The sequence below is a fragment of the Calonectris borealis genome, chromosome 3, assembly GCF_964195595.1.
Source record: "Calonectris borealis chromosome 3, bCalBor7.hap1.2, whole genome shotgun sequence".
Taxonomy (NCBI): domain Eukaryota; kingdom Metazoa; phylum Chordata; class Aves; order Procellariiformes; family Procellariidae; genus Calonectris; species Calonectris borealis.
In genome coordinates, this window is record NC_134314.1 from 16,294,841 (window position 1) to 16,311,914 (window position 17,074).

General features: G+C 36.1%; 1 protein-coding gene across 3 annotated transcripts in view; it reads left to right on the top strand.

Annotated features, from left to right (window-relative positions):
- ROCK2 (Rho associated coiled-coil containing protein kinase 2) overlaps positions 1–16,821 on the top strand; it is a 106,834-nt gene extending 90,013 nt beyond the window's left edge. Inside the window, exons 21-32 of one of the 3 annotated variants that reach the window (XM_075145049.1) lie at positions 1,250–1,353; positions 1,506–1,692; positions 2,037–2,130; positions 2,247–2,341; positions 3,002–3,181; positions 3,415–3,583; positions 6,669–6,739; positions 7,708–7,796; positions 8,546–8,624; positions 8,838–9,099; positions 9,754–9,967; positions 15,728–16,821. In XM_075145049.1, the coding sequence (XP_075001150.1) occupies positions 1,250–1,353; positions 1,506–1,692; positions 2,037–2,130; positions 2,247–2,341; positions 3,002–3,181; positions 3,415–3,583; positions 6,669–6,739; positions 7,708–7,796; positions 8,546–8,624; positions 8,838–9,099; positions 9,754–9,967; positions 15,728–15,731 (1,548 nt within the window). In that variant the 3' untranslated portion in view covers positions 15,732–16,821. Of the gene's footprint in view, positions 1–1,249; positions 1,354–1,505; positions 1,693–2,036; positions 2,131–2,246; positions 2,342–3,001; positions 3,182–3,414; positions 3,584–6,668; positions 6,740–7,707; positions 7,797–8,545; positions 8,625–8,837; positions 9,100–9,753; positions 9,968–14,370; positions 14,630–15,727 lie in introns of those variants that run through there. The other 2 variants (XM_075145048.1, XM_075145050.1) reach the window with 2 other exon arrangements.
- The last annotated feature ends 253 nt before the right edge of the window (positions 16,822–17,074 follow it).

Genomic DNA, 17,074 nt, shown 5'->3' on the forward strand with positions numbered 1-17,074 from the left:
TCCTTCCTCACTGACCTTGGTGTCTGCAGGGCTGTTTCTCTCACATATTCTCACTCCTCTCTCCCAGCTGCTGTTGTGCAGCAGTTTTTTCCCCTTCTTAAATGTGTTATCCCAGAGGCACTACCGCCCTCACGGATGGGCTCAGCCTTGGCCAGCGGCAGGTCCGCCTTGGAGCCGCCTGGCATTGGCTCTGTCGGGCACAGGGGAAGCTTCTGGCAGCTTCTCACAGAAGCCTCCCCTGTAGCCCCCCTGCTACCAAAACCTTGCCACGCAAACCCAATACAAGATCTGTTGGGAGTTTTTGCTTTATTGTGATAAGGTACAACAGCATAAATAGTTATTGTACTTAAAAATCATCACTAGCATATGGAGGTTAATAAACAGTGCACAGCCAGTCGCACTGCAGGTAGAGCCCAAAAGGCTTGTTTCGGAATTAAAGGAAACTTAAAAGATTTTACTGTGGTCTTCAGGTCAGTGAGGAGAAGGTCTGTCTGAAGTTTTAGTAGATCAAAAATTTGCACACATTAAAGGAGAAAAAGGGAGAGTTGAGGTCAGTTGCCTGCTGTGGATAGGCCAGAGACAGTCTGTCTTGAAATCCCTGCACTAAATGCGCTTGCAGTTGTCTGTCACTTTACCTGTATACAGTCATTTGAGTGTACAGAGCAATATAATTTTTCTTTCATTTCCTCTAGAGCTCTAGATTTGTAACGATTTCACAAAAATTTGAACTTCAAATGCTTTTCTAATCTGTTTTTTCCCTTCCTCCTAGACTTCTTTTTGCTCTCTTTAACTGTCATGTTGTTTTAATGGATTTGTATGGTTAAAATCTAAATTCTATCTACCTACCTCCCTCTGACAAAGGTCTAAAATAGTAGAAAAAAATAAATTTTCCTTGTTTTCTGATTTTCCTTGTTTCTGATACTTCTGATTTTCTATTAAATAGTGGTATTCACATTGAGAGTCTCTTTAACAGTATGTTTACAAACATATAAAACATATATCATACATCTGTTCATTCACAAATACACAAGTTAAAAAAAACCCAAAAAACAAATAAGTGAAATAACCAAAACACACTTGGGAATGATGATGACGTTTAGTTAAATTTAGAGAAGGCATTGTGCAATTATACTCTAATTGAATGTGTGATTAAACAATTGCATACAGTGTCATTTTGCATCATTTTTTGAGTACCTTCAAGCTAGAATATGCAAGTCACATCCTTTTCTATCCAACTTTTAAATTCTAGACTCTGTACAAGACACAAGTTCGAGAACTTAAAGAAGAATGTGAGGAAAAGACCAAACTTTGTAAAGAAATGCAGCAAAAGATACAAGAGTTACAGGATGAGAGGTAGATTTTACTAGTTGTACTACTAATATATAAAAGATTAGGAAGGCATTTTGTTGTTTTATTCTTTTTTTTTTTTACACCTCCCCCACCCCAGCCATAACCTCCCATTTTTTAAGTTAATAGAGTTAATAGTATGTATCAATAATTTGCAGAGATTCCTTGGCTGCTCAACTAGAGATTACTTTGACAAAAGCAGATTCGGAACAACTTGCACGTTCCATTGCTGAAGAACAGTACTCTGATTTGGAAAAAGAGAAGATTATGAAAGAGCTGGAGATTAAAGAGATGATGGCTAGGCATAAACAGGAACTTACGGAGAAAGATGCCACCATAGCCTCTGTGAGTAATATGGATCATGGTTTTGGTAGAGGTTTACATGGGATCGAGTTTTATTTGCAGTTTGAGTTATCCATTGTTATTTAGCACACTTAGAGGTAAGTGATACACAAGCATATCTGACATTTTAAAAAGATTTATTTTCTGTGAATGAAATAAAAAATCTCTTACAGTGTTTCTTCCATGCATATCTCTGATCGATATTTTTTCTGTTCCCCTGCCTCTCTTACAGCTCGTCCTCTTATCCTTATCCTGGTTTCAGTCTGAAGCATTTCCTTCGGTCTTGTAATGCTTTCATATGCCAAATGTGTTTTGTTACATAGTCACATGTATTTTTTATTTCGCAGTTGGAAGAAGCAAATAGGACACTAACTAGTGATGTGGCTAATCTTGCTAATGAGAAAGAAGAACTAAACAATAAACTGAAGGAAGTACAAGAACGTATGTATTCTCTGAATCAAATGTAATTTGATTTGATACCAGTTTTGTTCTTTAATAGCACTATTTTCTTTTGTAATGAGCTTTCATAGATTTTTTTTTTAATTACCTTGCTACAGAAATTACAAAGCTAAAAGAAGAAGAAGCAAATGTAGGAAATATTAAAGCACAATTTGAGAAACAGTTGTTGAATGAAAGAACATTGAAAACCCAGGTAAGCAAATGTGTCTAAATGAATGAAGAGATAGTGTTCGTGAATCAAATAATTTTTAATAGAAAACTTTCCATGGTAAACTATCTATATATACCATTAATACTTTATTCTTTTTTGACCCTGAAACAAAATACGTTGATCTTTTTTTTTGCTTCTACTAAGTACACTTTCAATGTAGTGAAACTGCATCCTCATGATTTATTATAGAGGAACTCCTAATCCAGATGCAGTCCACCAGCAAAAATCTTTATTTCAGTCAAATGAATTCATATTTTACTGGTTTCCATCTTGATTTATATTCCTCTGTAAGTTCCATAAAAGAGTATATTTCTGATTTTAATCCGGATTGTTTTTTAGAACAAGTGGCATTTTAATCCGAAGATACATTTTGGGGCTAGCTAATGGAAATGGAAGAGAATGTTTAAATGAGTAGAAGTCTTCAAAGCAAATGCTTGCTTAAAGTGAAAATGGCATCCTTACCTTCTTTTCAATTTTGAATAGTACATTGAATTAAAGCAACTTTATAGTACCAAATATGCAGGGGTCTTAGTTTACAGATAGATTAAAAGTGGATAGGAGAGAAGACTTTATTTCTTCATGATATAACTCTATGTATTTATTGGTGTGTTTTTTGTCAATTTTTTTCTTCCCCGTGGGAAGGCTGTGAATAAATTGGCTGAGATCATGAATCGGAAGGGTCCAGTCAAACGTGGAGCTGACACTGATGTACGGCGGAAGGAAAAGGAAAATAGGAAACTGCATATGGAACTGAAGTCTGAACGAGAAAAGTTAACCCAAATGATGATCAAATATCAGAAGGAAATCAATGAAATGCAGGCGGTAAGATCCTTTTGCAAATATAAGCATTGATAGCATTTTTCTGTAATTCTTATTGAATTGATACAGGCTTTAAGGTAGTGTGTACAGTCTTTATTCCTGAATTTCCCATGACCAAAAGAAATAGGCAGTATATATATTGAGATTGGCTGCAAAGTCTGTGTAATTTTCTGCTTATGTTTTCTCGAGTAACTGAGTATTGTGATAATAGGAAATTTTGTAATTTATCCTTGCAGCAAATAGCAGAAGAGAGTCAGATACGGATTGAACTCCAGATGACTCTGGACAGCAAAGACAGCGACATTGAACAGCTTCGCTCACAGCTACAGTCATTACACATTGGTCTAGACAACAGTAGCATAGGCAGTGGACCTGGAGATGCTGAGGCAGATGACGGATTCCCTGGTATGTTAATTTTATTAATATTTCTGCATTAATTGGTTTTATATCAGCGTTTTACCATAGAAGCTGAAGTATTAAATTAACGCTCTGATGATTCTGTGGCTTTTCATCTTCAGGTGTTTCTACCATCTTACTAATGCTTTGATGATGATCACTATCCACCTACTATATAAATCTGTCTGTAATCATACTTCATCTTACGTTTATTTGAAGAAATTTCTTTTAAAAAATTCTATTGTACCCCATTAAAACTAAATATTTTTTTTCACTTTATTGTGGTGGTTACTTTGCAATTACTGTTTTATGTGATGAAATGTAAAACTAATACTCTCTTCTTAGAGATTCTATTTTGACTTCTTTTCTACCTTTTTCCTCCTTTATGCTTTATGTTTAGTCCGTATCACTCAGTCCCACACTATGGAATCCATGTCTTTTACCTACCAGCACTCTTCTACCTCTGTCAGTATTGCCACTAAGCCTTCCAGTTCTCGCATGCTTCTCGATTCTGATTCTGACTCAGAGGAAGAACCTTTGTCTTGTTCCCACAGCCCTACAGAAGTTGATAGCACAGGTGACATCCCTGAGAGCTGTTCGGTTTTGTTCTTACTGTGTCTTTTTCTCTGTTTCAAAACTAACACTATTAATACATTATTAAAAAAAAGAACAAACAAAAAACAAATCTGGCAGTAAACATACTGCAGTGGCAGTAATCATTGCCATCAGAAGACATGAAAAGATTTGCATGAACAAATAACTGGCCTGTTTTGTCTAAATGTTTATAGATGCTTGCTGCCATTTATAAAATCACCGTTTTTATTAAAGTATTGAATAAATGAGCCTTATTGGCTTGTTTTCAAGGTAGCCTCTATCCGGTATCTGCAGCTGTCTGTATGACCCTAAGATAACTGGATACCAAAAAGTCAAAACTTTGTGTTTAAGTGAAGTGTGGAGACATCTCACCACCTAAATGTACATTACTTGCTCGTAGAAATTCAGTCTTCTGAGTATTACATTGTTTTGCCTTATTTTGAATCTTATATTTGATTCTCATATTGTAAGGCAAGCAAAATTTATTCATTTTTCCAGATACATAAAGCATATAATGAAATGATATGGCTCTGGTAAAACAAAGCTAATTCTATATTCATTTTATATGACTACACATACACTGTGTTGAACAAAACTTCTGTTTAGTGTTAATGTCGGAGGTGGGTTTTTAATTACATTCAAATTTATGTATTTCACTTGAGGTTCCTTTAAAGTGTGAATACCTTTCCACTGAAGGCAAAACTTTTTTTTGAATATTGACATTACTTCGTCAAACTAGAGTAAAGAATAATGCATTTCCTCTGTTTTCCTCATTCTATGGTTTTTGCTGTGAGGCTTCTAATAAAAGAATTGTTATGTACATACATAATTTTTTCCTTGTTAGCTGTTGTTGGCATATCTGCATGGTTTTGTTTTGTTCTAAAGTAAAAATCATATCTAAACTAGGACTTCTTTCTGACATAATTACAACAGATTTGAGGTATGATGGTTGTGTGTTGTTGGTTTTTTTCCCTCCTAGTGCTTATAAGCATCTATTGTGAAAATTTTGAAATATTCTGGCCTTTCTCTGATCTCTTAGTATGGAATGGACACCAGAAATGAAGAAGTGTAACCAGAAACTCTCATTTTGTCCAATTTCATGTGATAGTATTAGAGATTACAGAAAAAAAGAGGAGAAATATTAATGCATTTTTTTTTCACACCATTAACAAACTACACATGCTTCCTGGATGTGGGGAAGAATTTTTTGCATCAGCATTACGCTTGCTACCCTTTGTATCAGGTGTAGTTGAAAGGAATAGTGTAAAGTGGCAGGTATGAGGCAAAATATACATTATAGAACTACTTTGTATACTTGGTATGTACATTAAAACGTGTCACCCATAGCAATGCTTATAGAGCAATAAACTTGGAAGGTAGCACATATCTGAATAATATTGCTTCAAGTCTCTCTAGACAAATGAGAATTCTATGAATATCTAATAACTATTTGTTATGCTATGTTAAACATGGGCAGGAGCCTGCAAATGCCCTCTGATGAGAAAGAAAACAGCTTTTGCAATTTTGGAGTTTATGCTCCTTTCATGGTTTTGTGTTTGTTAATAGTTAAGGCTTCAGTATTTTTGTCTTGGAGGTTCCTCAGCAGCAGTAGAGGTTATCTGCTAGGGTGGAAAACTCATCAGGAAAATACTATTGCAATTGAGTATTTCTCTTAATAAAACATAGGGGAAAGAAATGCTTGTATTAAGTGCAGCTATAAAAATAGGGTCAAAGGTTATGCGATACTATGTATTACCAAGCACTAGGAAAATGTGATCCGGGTGAGCTTTTGGTTACTACTGAAATGTGTGTGTCAAACAACAGCTGAGCTGTTAATACTGTTGATAAATCCAATCTGACTAACGTGCCTGTGTAATATGGAATATTGCAAGTGAGTGAGAGGGCAGTTGAATTTAGGCAAGGCCTAAGGATTAGCCAAAAATGACTTATTTTGGATTAGAAAGCTTAGGAGGTTTAGGCAGAATTAGAAAAAAGAAAAATTGACACAGCAAAAAATATAAATTAGAATACTAAACTTCTGAAATTTTACCCGGTGTATAGAGGATATAGGTTATTGGTGGTGGTAGTTTGCCTTTTTTTGTCTTGAACCGGATGTTGTATGGTCTGTACTAATATCTTCAGATGCTGTTTAAAAAGTAAAGGTTGATAGACATAAGGATTTTAAGTCTTGAAAAAATTACTAAAGGGAATGTGTGTGCTATAATTGCAAGTTTGCTCTTCCCCTTCTTCCTCATGCCTACTACTTTTTTGTGATTGCACTGTTGGTTATTGGCTCTATTCAGGAATACGTGATTTAATTTATTCCTGAACACTTACTGTGATAAACTTTGCAAGACCTTGTAGTTTTAAATAGTTCATGTTCTCATGTTTTCTCTGTTGCTTTATTATTGATCTTCAATAACTATTTTAAAATGCACAGTAGTCTCAAAAATAATGTTTTGTGAATATTTATGTTCTTTAATATATGTCTTTTTTTCAGAATCAAGATTGGAAGGGTGGCTATCACTGCCTGTTAGAAATAACACTAAAAAATTTGGATGGGTTAAAAAGGTAAGAAAACCAGATTTATGATCTTGTTTCCTGTGTAGTCTGGATTTTAAGCTTACTGCAGGTTTTCAACACTTCAATTTTTCTTTGATACATGTTCTCTCGTTATTTAAATGTATAGAATATGTTAGCTGGTATAGTTATGTCTGAGAGGAGCAGATTAAGACAATTATAATAGGTTAAGATACTTCTTTGTCCAGCCAGAGGTGAGAACAGCCATTCATGATCTTCAAATCTTCTACATTCAGCCATAAGCATTCCCAGCAGTATTACGTAGCTGGAATTCAGCAGAGTCTGGAAGCAGATGCCCTTAACAAAATATTTAGGAGATAAAATTAACAATTACTCATCTGCCTTGTGCAGCCTTCACTAGTTTACTGCTTCTCAGTAGCCTCTTCGATGGGTCTTTGCCCAAAGAGTAACTACACTGTTTCATACCAGTTCACTTACTGATCAGTCAAACTGTTCATTCTGGACAAAATTCTGGAAATAGGTGGTCTTCTAGGTAACTAGCTTTTTTGTGAAAATTGCTAGCAATGCTGGTAAGTGTAACAGTGATCTTTGTGAATATAATCCCTATTAGTTGTGAACTGCACGTGTAAAATAGGCATCATAAGATGACAGTTACTCTCACTACCAGTCCAAGTAAAATAGAAATGAAAAGCTTTTACCTTACTTTCTTCCAACCTTTCATTTTTATCTCTTCATACGTACTTAAATCTGTTTAAATATCAATTAATCTGATAACATAAATTGATTTATCAGGTAATCAAAATTTTGATTGTTGTGCAATGAATTTATTGGCAAATCATGGACTTAGAATACATTATTACTATTGTCCATTTAGCTACCATTTAATAAAATTGTAGAAAAATATCGCTGTGACATCTGTGGTAATTGCTGTGACATCTTTGACATCTGTGAAGAGCTTGATTAAAACATATATTTCATCCTTTTCTGTCTCTTAACAGTATGTAATTGTAAGCAGTAAGAAGATCCTGTTCTACGACAGCGAACAAGATAAAGAACAATCTAATCCCTATATGGTATTAGATATAGAGTAAGTATTGTCACGTGAGATGCCTTCTTCTGATTTGTAGGTGAACTTTGTTGGAAAGACTTTTGCAAAAGGCCTTTGAGGTCCAGTCTGGGAGCTCAATGTCAGATGGAGCATACTTTTGCAATTTGAACTACAGAGCTGGGAGCTTGAGTATCCGTTGTAGGCAGTGGTGCCGCAGTAGCGTGATGCTCAGTCTGATATAGGTAGCTCTGCTGAGCTCTGATGTAACTGAACTGCTTCCACTAGGTCAGCTAGACCTACCTCACGTACACATTGTAGCAAAAAAAACATTAAGAAGACTGTAGCAGAGAGGCTATAATTTTCAATGTTTGTATCAATTTTCACTTACGGGTGAAAATTCACCCTTACGGGTGGGTTGTGTAGTTAATTAATTTCTTTTCTTAATAAATACAAAATGTGGATATTCAGAGGTTGGAGCATGGGGAGAGGATTGTGTTAGAAAGCTACCAGCAATCGTTAAAGTCACATGATGTTGGTTCTTCTGTGCTGTCATTTTTTTTTGCAAATATAGCTGGATACTTGTGACTTCTTTTTACTTAGGGTTTTTGGAAGTTCATGTGCAGGGTTGAAAGATAGGACTTCAATCAAGTGATTAGTAATTTGTACTGACAAATCTTTAATGGCTCTAAGTCTTAATGTGGTATATTGTATCCTAACTTAATCTGTCAATTTAAATTTATCATTTTGGTAACATTAATTTTTGTCCTTATTGAAATAATTTCCTATAGCAAACTCTTCCATGTGCGACCTGTCACTCAGACTGATGTGTACAGAGCAGACTCCAAAGAAATTCCTAGGATATTCCAGGTATTGAGTAATAAATTAATGTTTCTAGTGTAACAAAGGTGGTATTTCACACATTGTCAAAGATATTTTCATAATTTTGTCTAATGGAATATTCACTAAAAAAAGAACTTGAAAAAAATCTGTTCTATGGTATTTCCTCAATCTTTCTACTTAATTACTCTGAATTTCTGTTTGTCATATAGGAGTACTGAGATTATTTTGCTTTGATTTTAGATTCTATATGCTAATGAAGGAGAGAGCAAAAAGGAACAGGAATTTCCCGTGGAGCCCATGGGAGAGAAGTCAAATTACATTTGTCACAAAGGACATGAGTTTATACCTACTCTTTATCACTTTCCAACCAATTGTGAAGCTTGTATGAAGCCACTGTGGCATATGTTTAAACCTCCTCCTGCTCTAGAATGTCGCCGTTGCCATATCAAATGTCACAAAGATCACATGGATAAAAAAGAAGAGATTATAGCACCTTGCAAAGGTAAATAGGAGGTATTTGAATATGCATATAGTCACTGGAGTCACAGGGCATTCTAATAGGTCAGAGGATTCTAGTAGTGGTCTGACACCAACTAAACATAAACAGGTAGGTTTTTCTTCTATTAGTATGTAGCCGTCAGAACCTTTCTAAGGGTGTCTACACGAGGATCAGCTCACTCCTGTTGAATTAAGGGCATGAGGCCAATATACGTACATACCTGCTGTGTTGTCAGCATCATGCAGTAAAGCGTGGTAGTTGTAAGACTGCTCACACTGTGCGTTGTGCTGGATTGCTACATGAAACAATAGTGTTAGTGTGTGTTATGAAATAGAATATATTCAGTGAAGTTTACTCCTTGTGATTCAGGTTTCATAGCTTCCTGGGCTCAGGCACCCCTTCCTTGGTTTTTTTCCATGTGAGTGTGTATCTTCCATAGTACTAAGTTGTTACACTCTAAATGTAAGGAGGAGGTGCTGTCAGCAACCAGGAAACATAAAGTTTGGCAAAATCTGGTTCACTTTGCTTTTGATTTCTCTGCTGATTTCTCTTTGTGTTGACTGTGAGAGTATGGTAATCTGACAACTAATTTTTGATGTGGGGACATGTTTAGAGTACTAACAATATTCATTTTTATTTTAAAAATTCTTATTACAGTGTACTATGATATTTCAACGGCAAAGAATCTACTACTGTTAGCTAACTCTACGGAAGAACAGCAAAAATGGGTGAGCCGACTGGTGAAAAAAATACCCAAGAAGCCGCCAGCACCAGACCCCTTTGCTCGGTCTTCTCCCAGAACTTCCATGAAGGTACAGCCAAACCAGTCCATCAGACGACCAAGTCGACAGCTTCCTCCAAACAAACCAAGGTGATACAAGAGCTGCTATTTAGTTTATTGTTTTAAACATTTTACTACAATTAATGTCGTATATGTTGACGAGGACAGTTGACCACAAGTGTTGTTGACTACTGACATGCAATCTGGCATGTCACCTTCTATAAACCTCAGTTAAGTTCTAAGAAGAGCCACTATGTTCCCTTGTTTAAAGGACCTTGCATAACCTGTTAATTAAGCCTACCGTACTGATAATGTCTCCTGTTGCTGTTATGTGTAATAGGCAGAACTTGTAACATCGTCTGTAGCCTAATAGTTCCTGTGAACTAGCAGCTGGTAGGGAAAATGGCGTTTAACTAGGCAAAGGGTCAGTGAGAGGGGTGTGAAGATTTAAAAAAAGAAAAGAAAAAAGAAAAAAAGGTTTAACAATTTTCAAGATGGCCACTACTGTACCTGATTTGAAGTTGAGCAATGAAGTTAGGTGGTTGTGGTTCTAATGAACCTTGGAGAGAATTAGGTGCCTTCAAAAAGCAGTCTGAAGGCCTTACACATAGCAAAAGACTACATGTCTTTTGTTTCTTATTGCTTGGTTTTGAGGCATGTGTTTGAATTCCTGCCCTGCTCTAAGGTTAGACACCTGATTGCGGATTTGTACGTTAGAGTGTGTTTCATCTGACCAAATGTATGTATCTATTCTGACTCCATTTACAGGTGATGTTTAGGAAGAATTGTTTTCAGGATTCATGTCCTCCTAGTGTAGAAAAGTAGCATACAGCATGCTCTTGGTCATCTAGTGAAAATCTAGTTCAGATGAATTTCACTTCTGCGTCTCTGCCCGTGCGGGTTCCATAGCGTGGAGCCCGTTACTACAGTGGTAGGCACCTGTCTGAGCATCACTTGTGCTTTTTGCAAGAGAGCAGGAAGATGGGAGGTGGGGATCACCATTTGATCAAGTAGCTGGAGCACCTACCAAAGGGTGGGAGAACTGTTTTCAATTCCTCATTCAGCTTAGAAGGACTCATGCTCATGTCTCATGGTTCCTAAAAGAACAGTCTTACCAAATTCCTCTGATTTGGGAAAAAAACGTCCATTCAAAAAACAGTAATCTATTACTGGATCACCTTTAAGGAGCAAAATACTATACTGTATTCTGGAAGTGATAACATTCTGCAGGTAGTGCTTATGTGATTGCACAGTACAGAATTTCTGGGTTTTTTCAGTTTGCTTTTTTCATCACCTAGAGTACTAGCTAATACTTAGTTATATCAGTCCCCAGTTATTGACAGCCTGTGAAAAGCTTGGTCTGACTTGCTTTGTTTGTTGCAGTATTCCAGCAGCAATGGACAGTTCAGCACAGGCTTAACATTTTTCCCCAGAGAGATAATTTGGCGGAGGCTAGACAGTATTGCTCTCCTTGTTTCTGTGACCAGACTGCCACCAGTATCTAAGCTGGCTGGTTGAAAACTGGGTTGGGTGAGTTGCCGGAGTTACAGTGGGGAATGCAGCGTAAGCGTGCTCTTACTGTGATGCTGCTGTTATCCTAAAACAGCCTTACACTACGAATTTTCGATCGTAAAAAAATACTGGTATTTTAATGTGTGGAAATGCATAATGAAAGGATTCAATGTAACTTAATTTCACTTCCCTCCTAACTTTCTGAAAGTCTTATTTTTTGTGATTTACTTTACATACTTAAAAAGAAAGTCTGACCTCATAATTTGCGTTTTAAATTATTAGGTTTTTGATTATAACCATGAAGGAAAAAGTTTTTTAATTACTACTTAGGGACTGATTATTGAAGGGTTTCTTTGTGCAAAACTAACCAAAATATCAATGACTGGATTGAAGCATGAATCAAGGAAACATTCATGACAACTTGGGGGACAAGTAAAATGCTTTTCTTCTGCGTAGTGTTCACAATCTAATTCATTAGTTTTATTCTGTCTCTTATTGTTGACATATAAAGAGTATATTATAAATTCTGATTCTTTTTTGACAGCTGTTCTTAGGTGCTCATAAAATAATTTTTCTCATTATAACACCCTTCTTTCAATCTTCATGACGTTTTTTATAAAATGTTTTCATAACACAGTATTTACTCTTACCCTTCTTTTTAGTTGTGGTCCTCCTCCAGTCCAAATCAGTCTTTAGTGATTTTTTTTTCTATCTGTATATTTTTCTATGTGTATATTTTGTAATGGTGGAAAAAGGAGGAGGATGAACATTTTTATGTGTAAACCATTTTATTCTTGCAATTAAATTTTCCAAGTTAGCTTTGCAAATGTACCTAACAGATGGAAAAGTGTAGTTCTGTGAGGTCATCTCACCTATCACCTTACTAACGCAGGTCTGTCAAACCAGTGGAAATTTGTATGGATTTAAACACTTTTAATTAGAAACCACATACTTATAAATTACTGTAATTGCTGTGGCCAATTAATATCTGACTGATGCCTCTATGAGTCTTTTGTGCAAGGGCTTACTGTATGGAATAATTAATTTTCTGTTACGAACTTTATTAAGAATGAGGATCTAGTTGCCAGTTAAATCTGGGGACGGAGTGGTGGGGTCAAGCTGGAGATGAGCCAGCAGTGGGCCCTGGCGGCAAGGCAGGCTCTGGGACTGCATCAAGAGGAGCACAGCCAGACGATTGAGGGAAGAGATTATCCCCCTCTGAGGGAAGAGATGGGCCCCCAAATTCAAGCCAGACATTGACAAACTGGGGAAGGTCCAGCGGAGGCCACCAGGATGGCCAGAGCAGAGGCTTGAGGGAGCTGGGCTTGTTCAACCTGGATGAAGGACAGCTCCAGTGGGGGATCATAGCAGCCTGCCCCTGCCTGTGGGGAGGGTATCGAGGAGATGGAGCCAGGCTTTTCAGTGCTGCATGGTGGGAGGGTGAGAGACAAGGGGCTCCGTTGAACCAAGAGAGATTCCAACTGGATAGAAGAAAAAGCCAAAGCAGACAGCTGGGTAGGGAGGCAGGCTGGCGAGGCTGGACAGGCTCCATCCCTGGAGGCTTTCAGGACCTGACAGGACAAAGCCTTGAGCAGCCTGGGCTGGCCTTGTAGCTGACCCTGCTTTGAGCAGGAGGTTGGGCTTAGAGACCTCCTGAGGTCCCTTCCAACCTGCATGGTCCTATAAATGCTGTCCCTGCTAGGAATTTCACACAGTAATTGTTTCTCCAAGGTTTTCATGGCTGTTGTTCTTCGTGATGATTTAAGAAAGGGCAAACCAGTTTTTGATACAGACCATACAATTTCTGCTTATCCATTCAATTAGATTGTGCCAAAAGGATAATTCCAAATTGAAAAAAATCAACTTTCATATATTTTAATCCCTAATAAATTCTTTAAATGTTTTAGAAATTACAATAGCCATAATTTATAATAAATGAATATTGAGCCTTTTTAGGGATATATCACATTTTAAAGTGTAGAAACTTTAAAACCCGAAAACCCCAAAAAATGCCTGAAACCCAGTTTGTTTAAAGCATGTGATTAAGTATATTAAACATTGTTTAATAGTTAAAACACACTGAACTCTCTGTTAGGGTAAGGTTTCTATCTCTGCCTGCTATGGTTGGCATATAATCCTGATTTAAAATCCATTGAGCTCACTGGAGAGATGAGTAGACTGGGTTTCATTTCTTGTAGCTATAGGAATTGAGAAGTAAAGTACTTAAGATATTTGTCTAAGATCCTTCGATAACAACAGAAAGAGATGAACGCCTCTAGACAATGATTCATCCCATCCCAAAATAAATGCCTAAAATAGGTAAAATGACTCATGTGCTGACAAGGTTTGCCTCTCTTGCTTTCTTTGTTCTATATTGACCATAGAAGGAGCGCAGGCAGCGACACCTAGAGAACAAGTTGATATATCCTCTTTTTTGGCATTGGTTAGCTTTAAATAATTAGCTACAGGATAGCTGTATAGTGTAATCCTATAGTGTATAGGATATAGTAAAATCCTACTGTATTTGTTTGTAAATTCAGATGATGCTATTTTATTTCATGTTCTGTTCAGCAATCAAAATTATTTGATTTTATTGGAAAAATTGTTAGCCTTGTGTTACTGTCTGGAAAGGGATAGCAGGAGAGCATAAAACTGCACCTTAGACAACAAGAACAGCTGCAAAGCAGAAAGTAGCTGATTTTATGAAATGTACATGTTGATCTTTTCTGCTGAAATTTTTTGGGGAAAAATCAATATGGTAAGTGTACTATAGAATTGAATGATTTGTGAGATAAATTTCCAATTAATACAATATTCCTGGCTTATATGAACACTAACTGAATCTTCATGATAGGCAAAGGAAGGAACCCACCTACCTTAACAGACACTTTTATTTAAAAAGGTTAAGTGATAACCAACAGAATTTTGAAGTCTTTTATAGAAGTGTGACACACATTAAACATCAAACCCTCCTATTGCAGATTACTTGATCTGGCATTTAAGGACTGGGATTGGTCATTTGATGATGTTGATGATATTGATGGTGATGATGATGATGACGATGTTTTTGATTTCTGAAGAAGTATAAGGGGTAAATCTAAACAGCGAGGAATGGATTTGTTTGCCTTTGAATACAGCATGCTATGTTGGATTTTGTTTCTCGAAGCAGAGAATATACAAGATCTCATTTTAGTATTTTAAACAGTAAAAATGAGATTCTGTTCATGATGTTGATGAATTTTTAGAGGAGTCATTTTCATTAAAATGATGTTGTTGCCTTTGTCAGTGTTTTTATTTTTCTAATTTTAGATCTTTATTCAAAATTCATGTCTGCCTGCCTGAAAAGAAAGTATCTCCTATTGTCAGAGTAGTTGTTCATCTGTAGTGTTAATACTGCTAACCTCTGCAGATAATTTTTGAAGGCTAAAAGGGAGATTGTAGCAGTTGGATGTTTAGCTGAAACAGAATTGATATTTACAAATACTTTTCATTTTTAAGCTTTTAACATAAACTGACTGGTCTATGGCTAGCAGACATGAAATCACCAGAGTTCTGCATTTTGCTTTTCTACCTGTGTTATGAAGTGAATTTGACTTGGCTTTCCTTTGCAGTGCTGTGCTTTTTGGGTACCTAACCATGCATTTGAAAACTACGTAATCAAATGGGCTTTGCAGCTTCTGCGATACGGTTTCCTTGACTGCTTTAGAAAAGATGCGGCCGTTTTATTGATCTAATTTGTCCCCTGGCTTACTTAAATATGCAGTGTGAATGTACTGAAAATAGTGATAACTATTTTATAGTTCTCAATGTTTAATCATTTTACATGTTGATGCAATGTTATGTTTACACAGGAAAAAACCCGAAATGATAAATTCCTAAGAATTCTTTTAAATAGTATGTAAGGTGTGTTTCAGTCTTACAAAAGAATGGGCAGTGACAGCAGCACTAGGGCTGTACCTCAGCTGTGTACTCAGTTAACGAGATACCAGCTCTTGTAGAGTTTAACTGGCTTAGTGTTTACAGTAACAAGCATTACGTTAATTAAATATACTGCATCTTTATGTATTAAAAGCTTACAAATTACTAATCTTTTAGAAGGACTATTACGTTGTGCATATTGTACTTTACCCTCATATATTACAAGGGGGTTTAATTGATTTGGGATCATAATGCGTAAGGATGTGCTATACTTAAGTAACGATGCTGTTGATCCAGAGGAATGACGTTTCTCCCAAGTATGCTGATGAGCCCATCTTAAATGAAGACTTTGAAGAAGTATATTTTTGTCAGATCTACATTCGTTGCATTTACTGACCAAACTTCCTGCTTCTTTTTCAGCTAACTGCTTTCCGTGAATGCAGACACAATTCAAGGTGATAATTTTCTTCCTGTTACAGCAAGACTGAAACATATCCCAAAATATATTAAAAATATATATTTTCCTGAGAGATTGTGCTATATATATCAGAGGTTTACATTTTTGCTGCAATATAAATTACTAATCTCTGAGGGTTTTCCTGTATTCTCCTGAGTGACTGATCAAATGAGGAATGGTTGGTAAATAGTAAAAGGATATGTTAGGTAACCTTTTAAACTCTGTTCCGCAAAAGCTTTCTTGGCAAGACACATACACTACATTTCATAAAAGGATTGAGAGGAATGAATATTAAAACGGAAGAAACTGACTTTTCAGCTTTCGTAAAGATGCCACCAGCATGTCTGCAAGAAGAACAGGAGGAAGATCCACCATAGTGATATAGACTGCATCTGTAAGAAGTGACCATTATACTGTGTATATATATTGTACTGTAATACTGCAAGAGGGTTTTAAAAATCTTTCCACTTTATTTTTTTATGCTTATTAATCAGATACCGTTACTTATTGCAGTTGCAACTATGCACTTGTATAAAGCCATAATGTTGAAGTTTATATCATTCATACACATCTATCAAAAGCTGCATGTCAGTGTTCAGCAGCTAGTATAAGTTTGAAGTATATACTAGTTTCAGCTACGTCATCATGGGCAGTCCTGTTTTACCTGTCTAATTGCCTTAATTTAATTTTTTTTCAAGTTTTTTGCCCATTCTCTCTATTTAAGGAAAAAAGAAGGTTTACCAGCTCTTAGGATGCAATTTTGCTTTGTGGCAGAAAAAATAGTGCACTATTTTTACACCTAGTAAGTATATCAATGTCAGCCTATTTTGAATGTATATCGACTGGTTTTAAGGGTGGAGAAGTGTTGGTTACAGAAACAATGTCTGATACCATTGGAATTACTAGACCATTTGCTTATACATGTAACTGCTCATCCAGCCCTTTTTACAAACCTCAATATTAGTTATTGACTTATATTAACCCTCATTAAGTGCTATGAAACTTCATTTTGCCTTGTTTATGCATATTCTCCTAGATGTGTTTTTTATTTCTGGGGAAAAAAAAAAAGAATCTGTGACTATTTTTACATTTCACAACACAATATCTGAGGACTGTCACAAACTTTAAGGAAAGTAAAACATACTGTAGATGTATTTTAAAATTTTAAATCTGGTTCTCTAGCACATAGCTGTAGGCATAGATAAATATTTCAGTAATGTGTTTTGAGAACTGATAGCTGGGAAGAAAGGGCCTCAGAGGCACTTAATCTGACTTTTTTTTTTTAACTTGGAGTTGTACAAAAAATATAA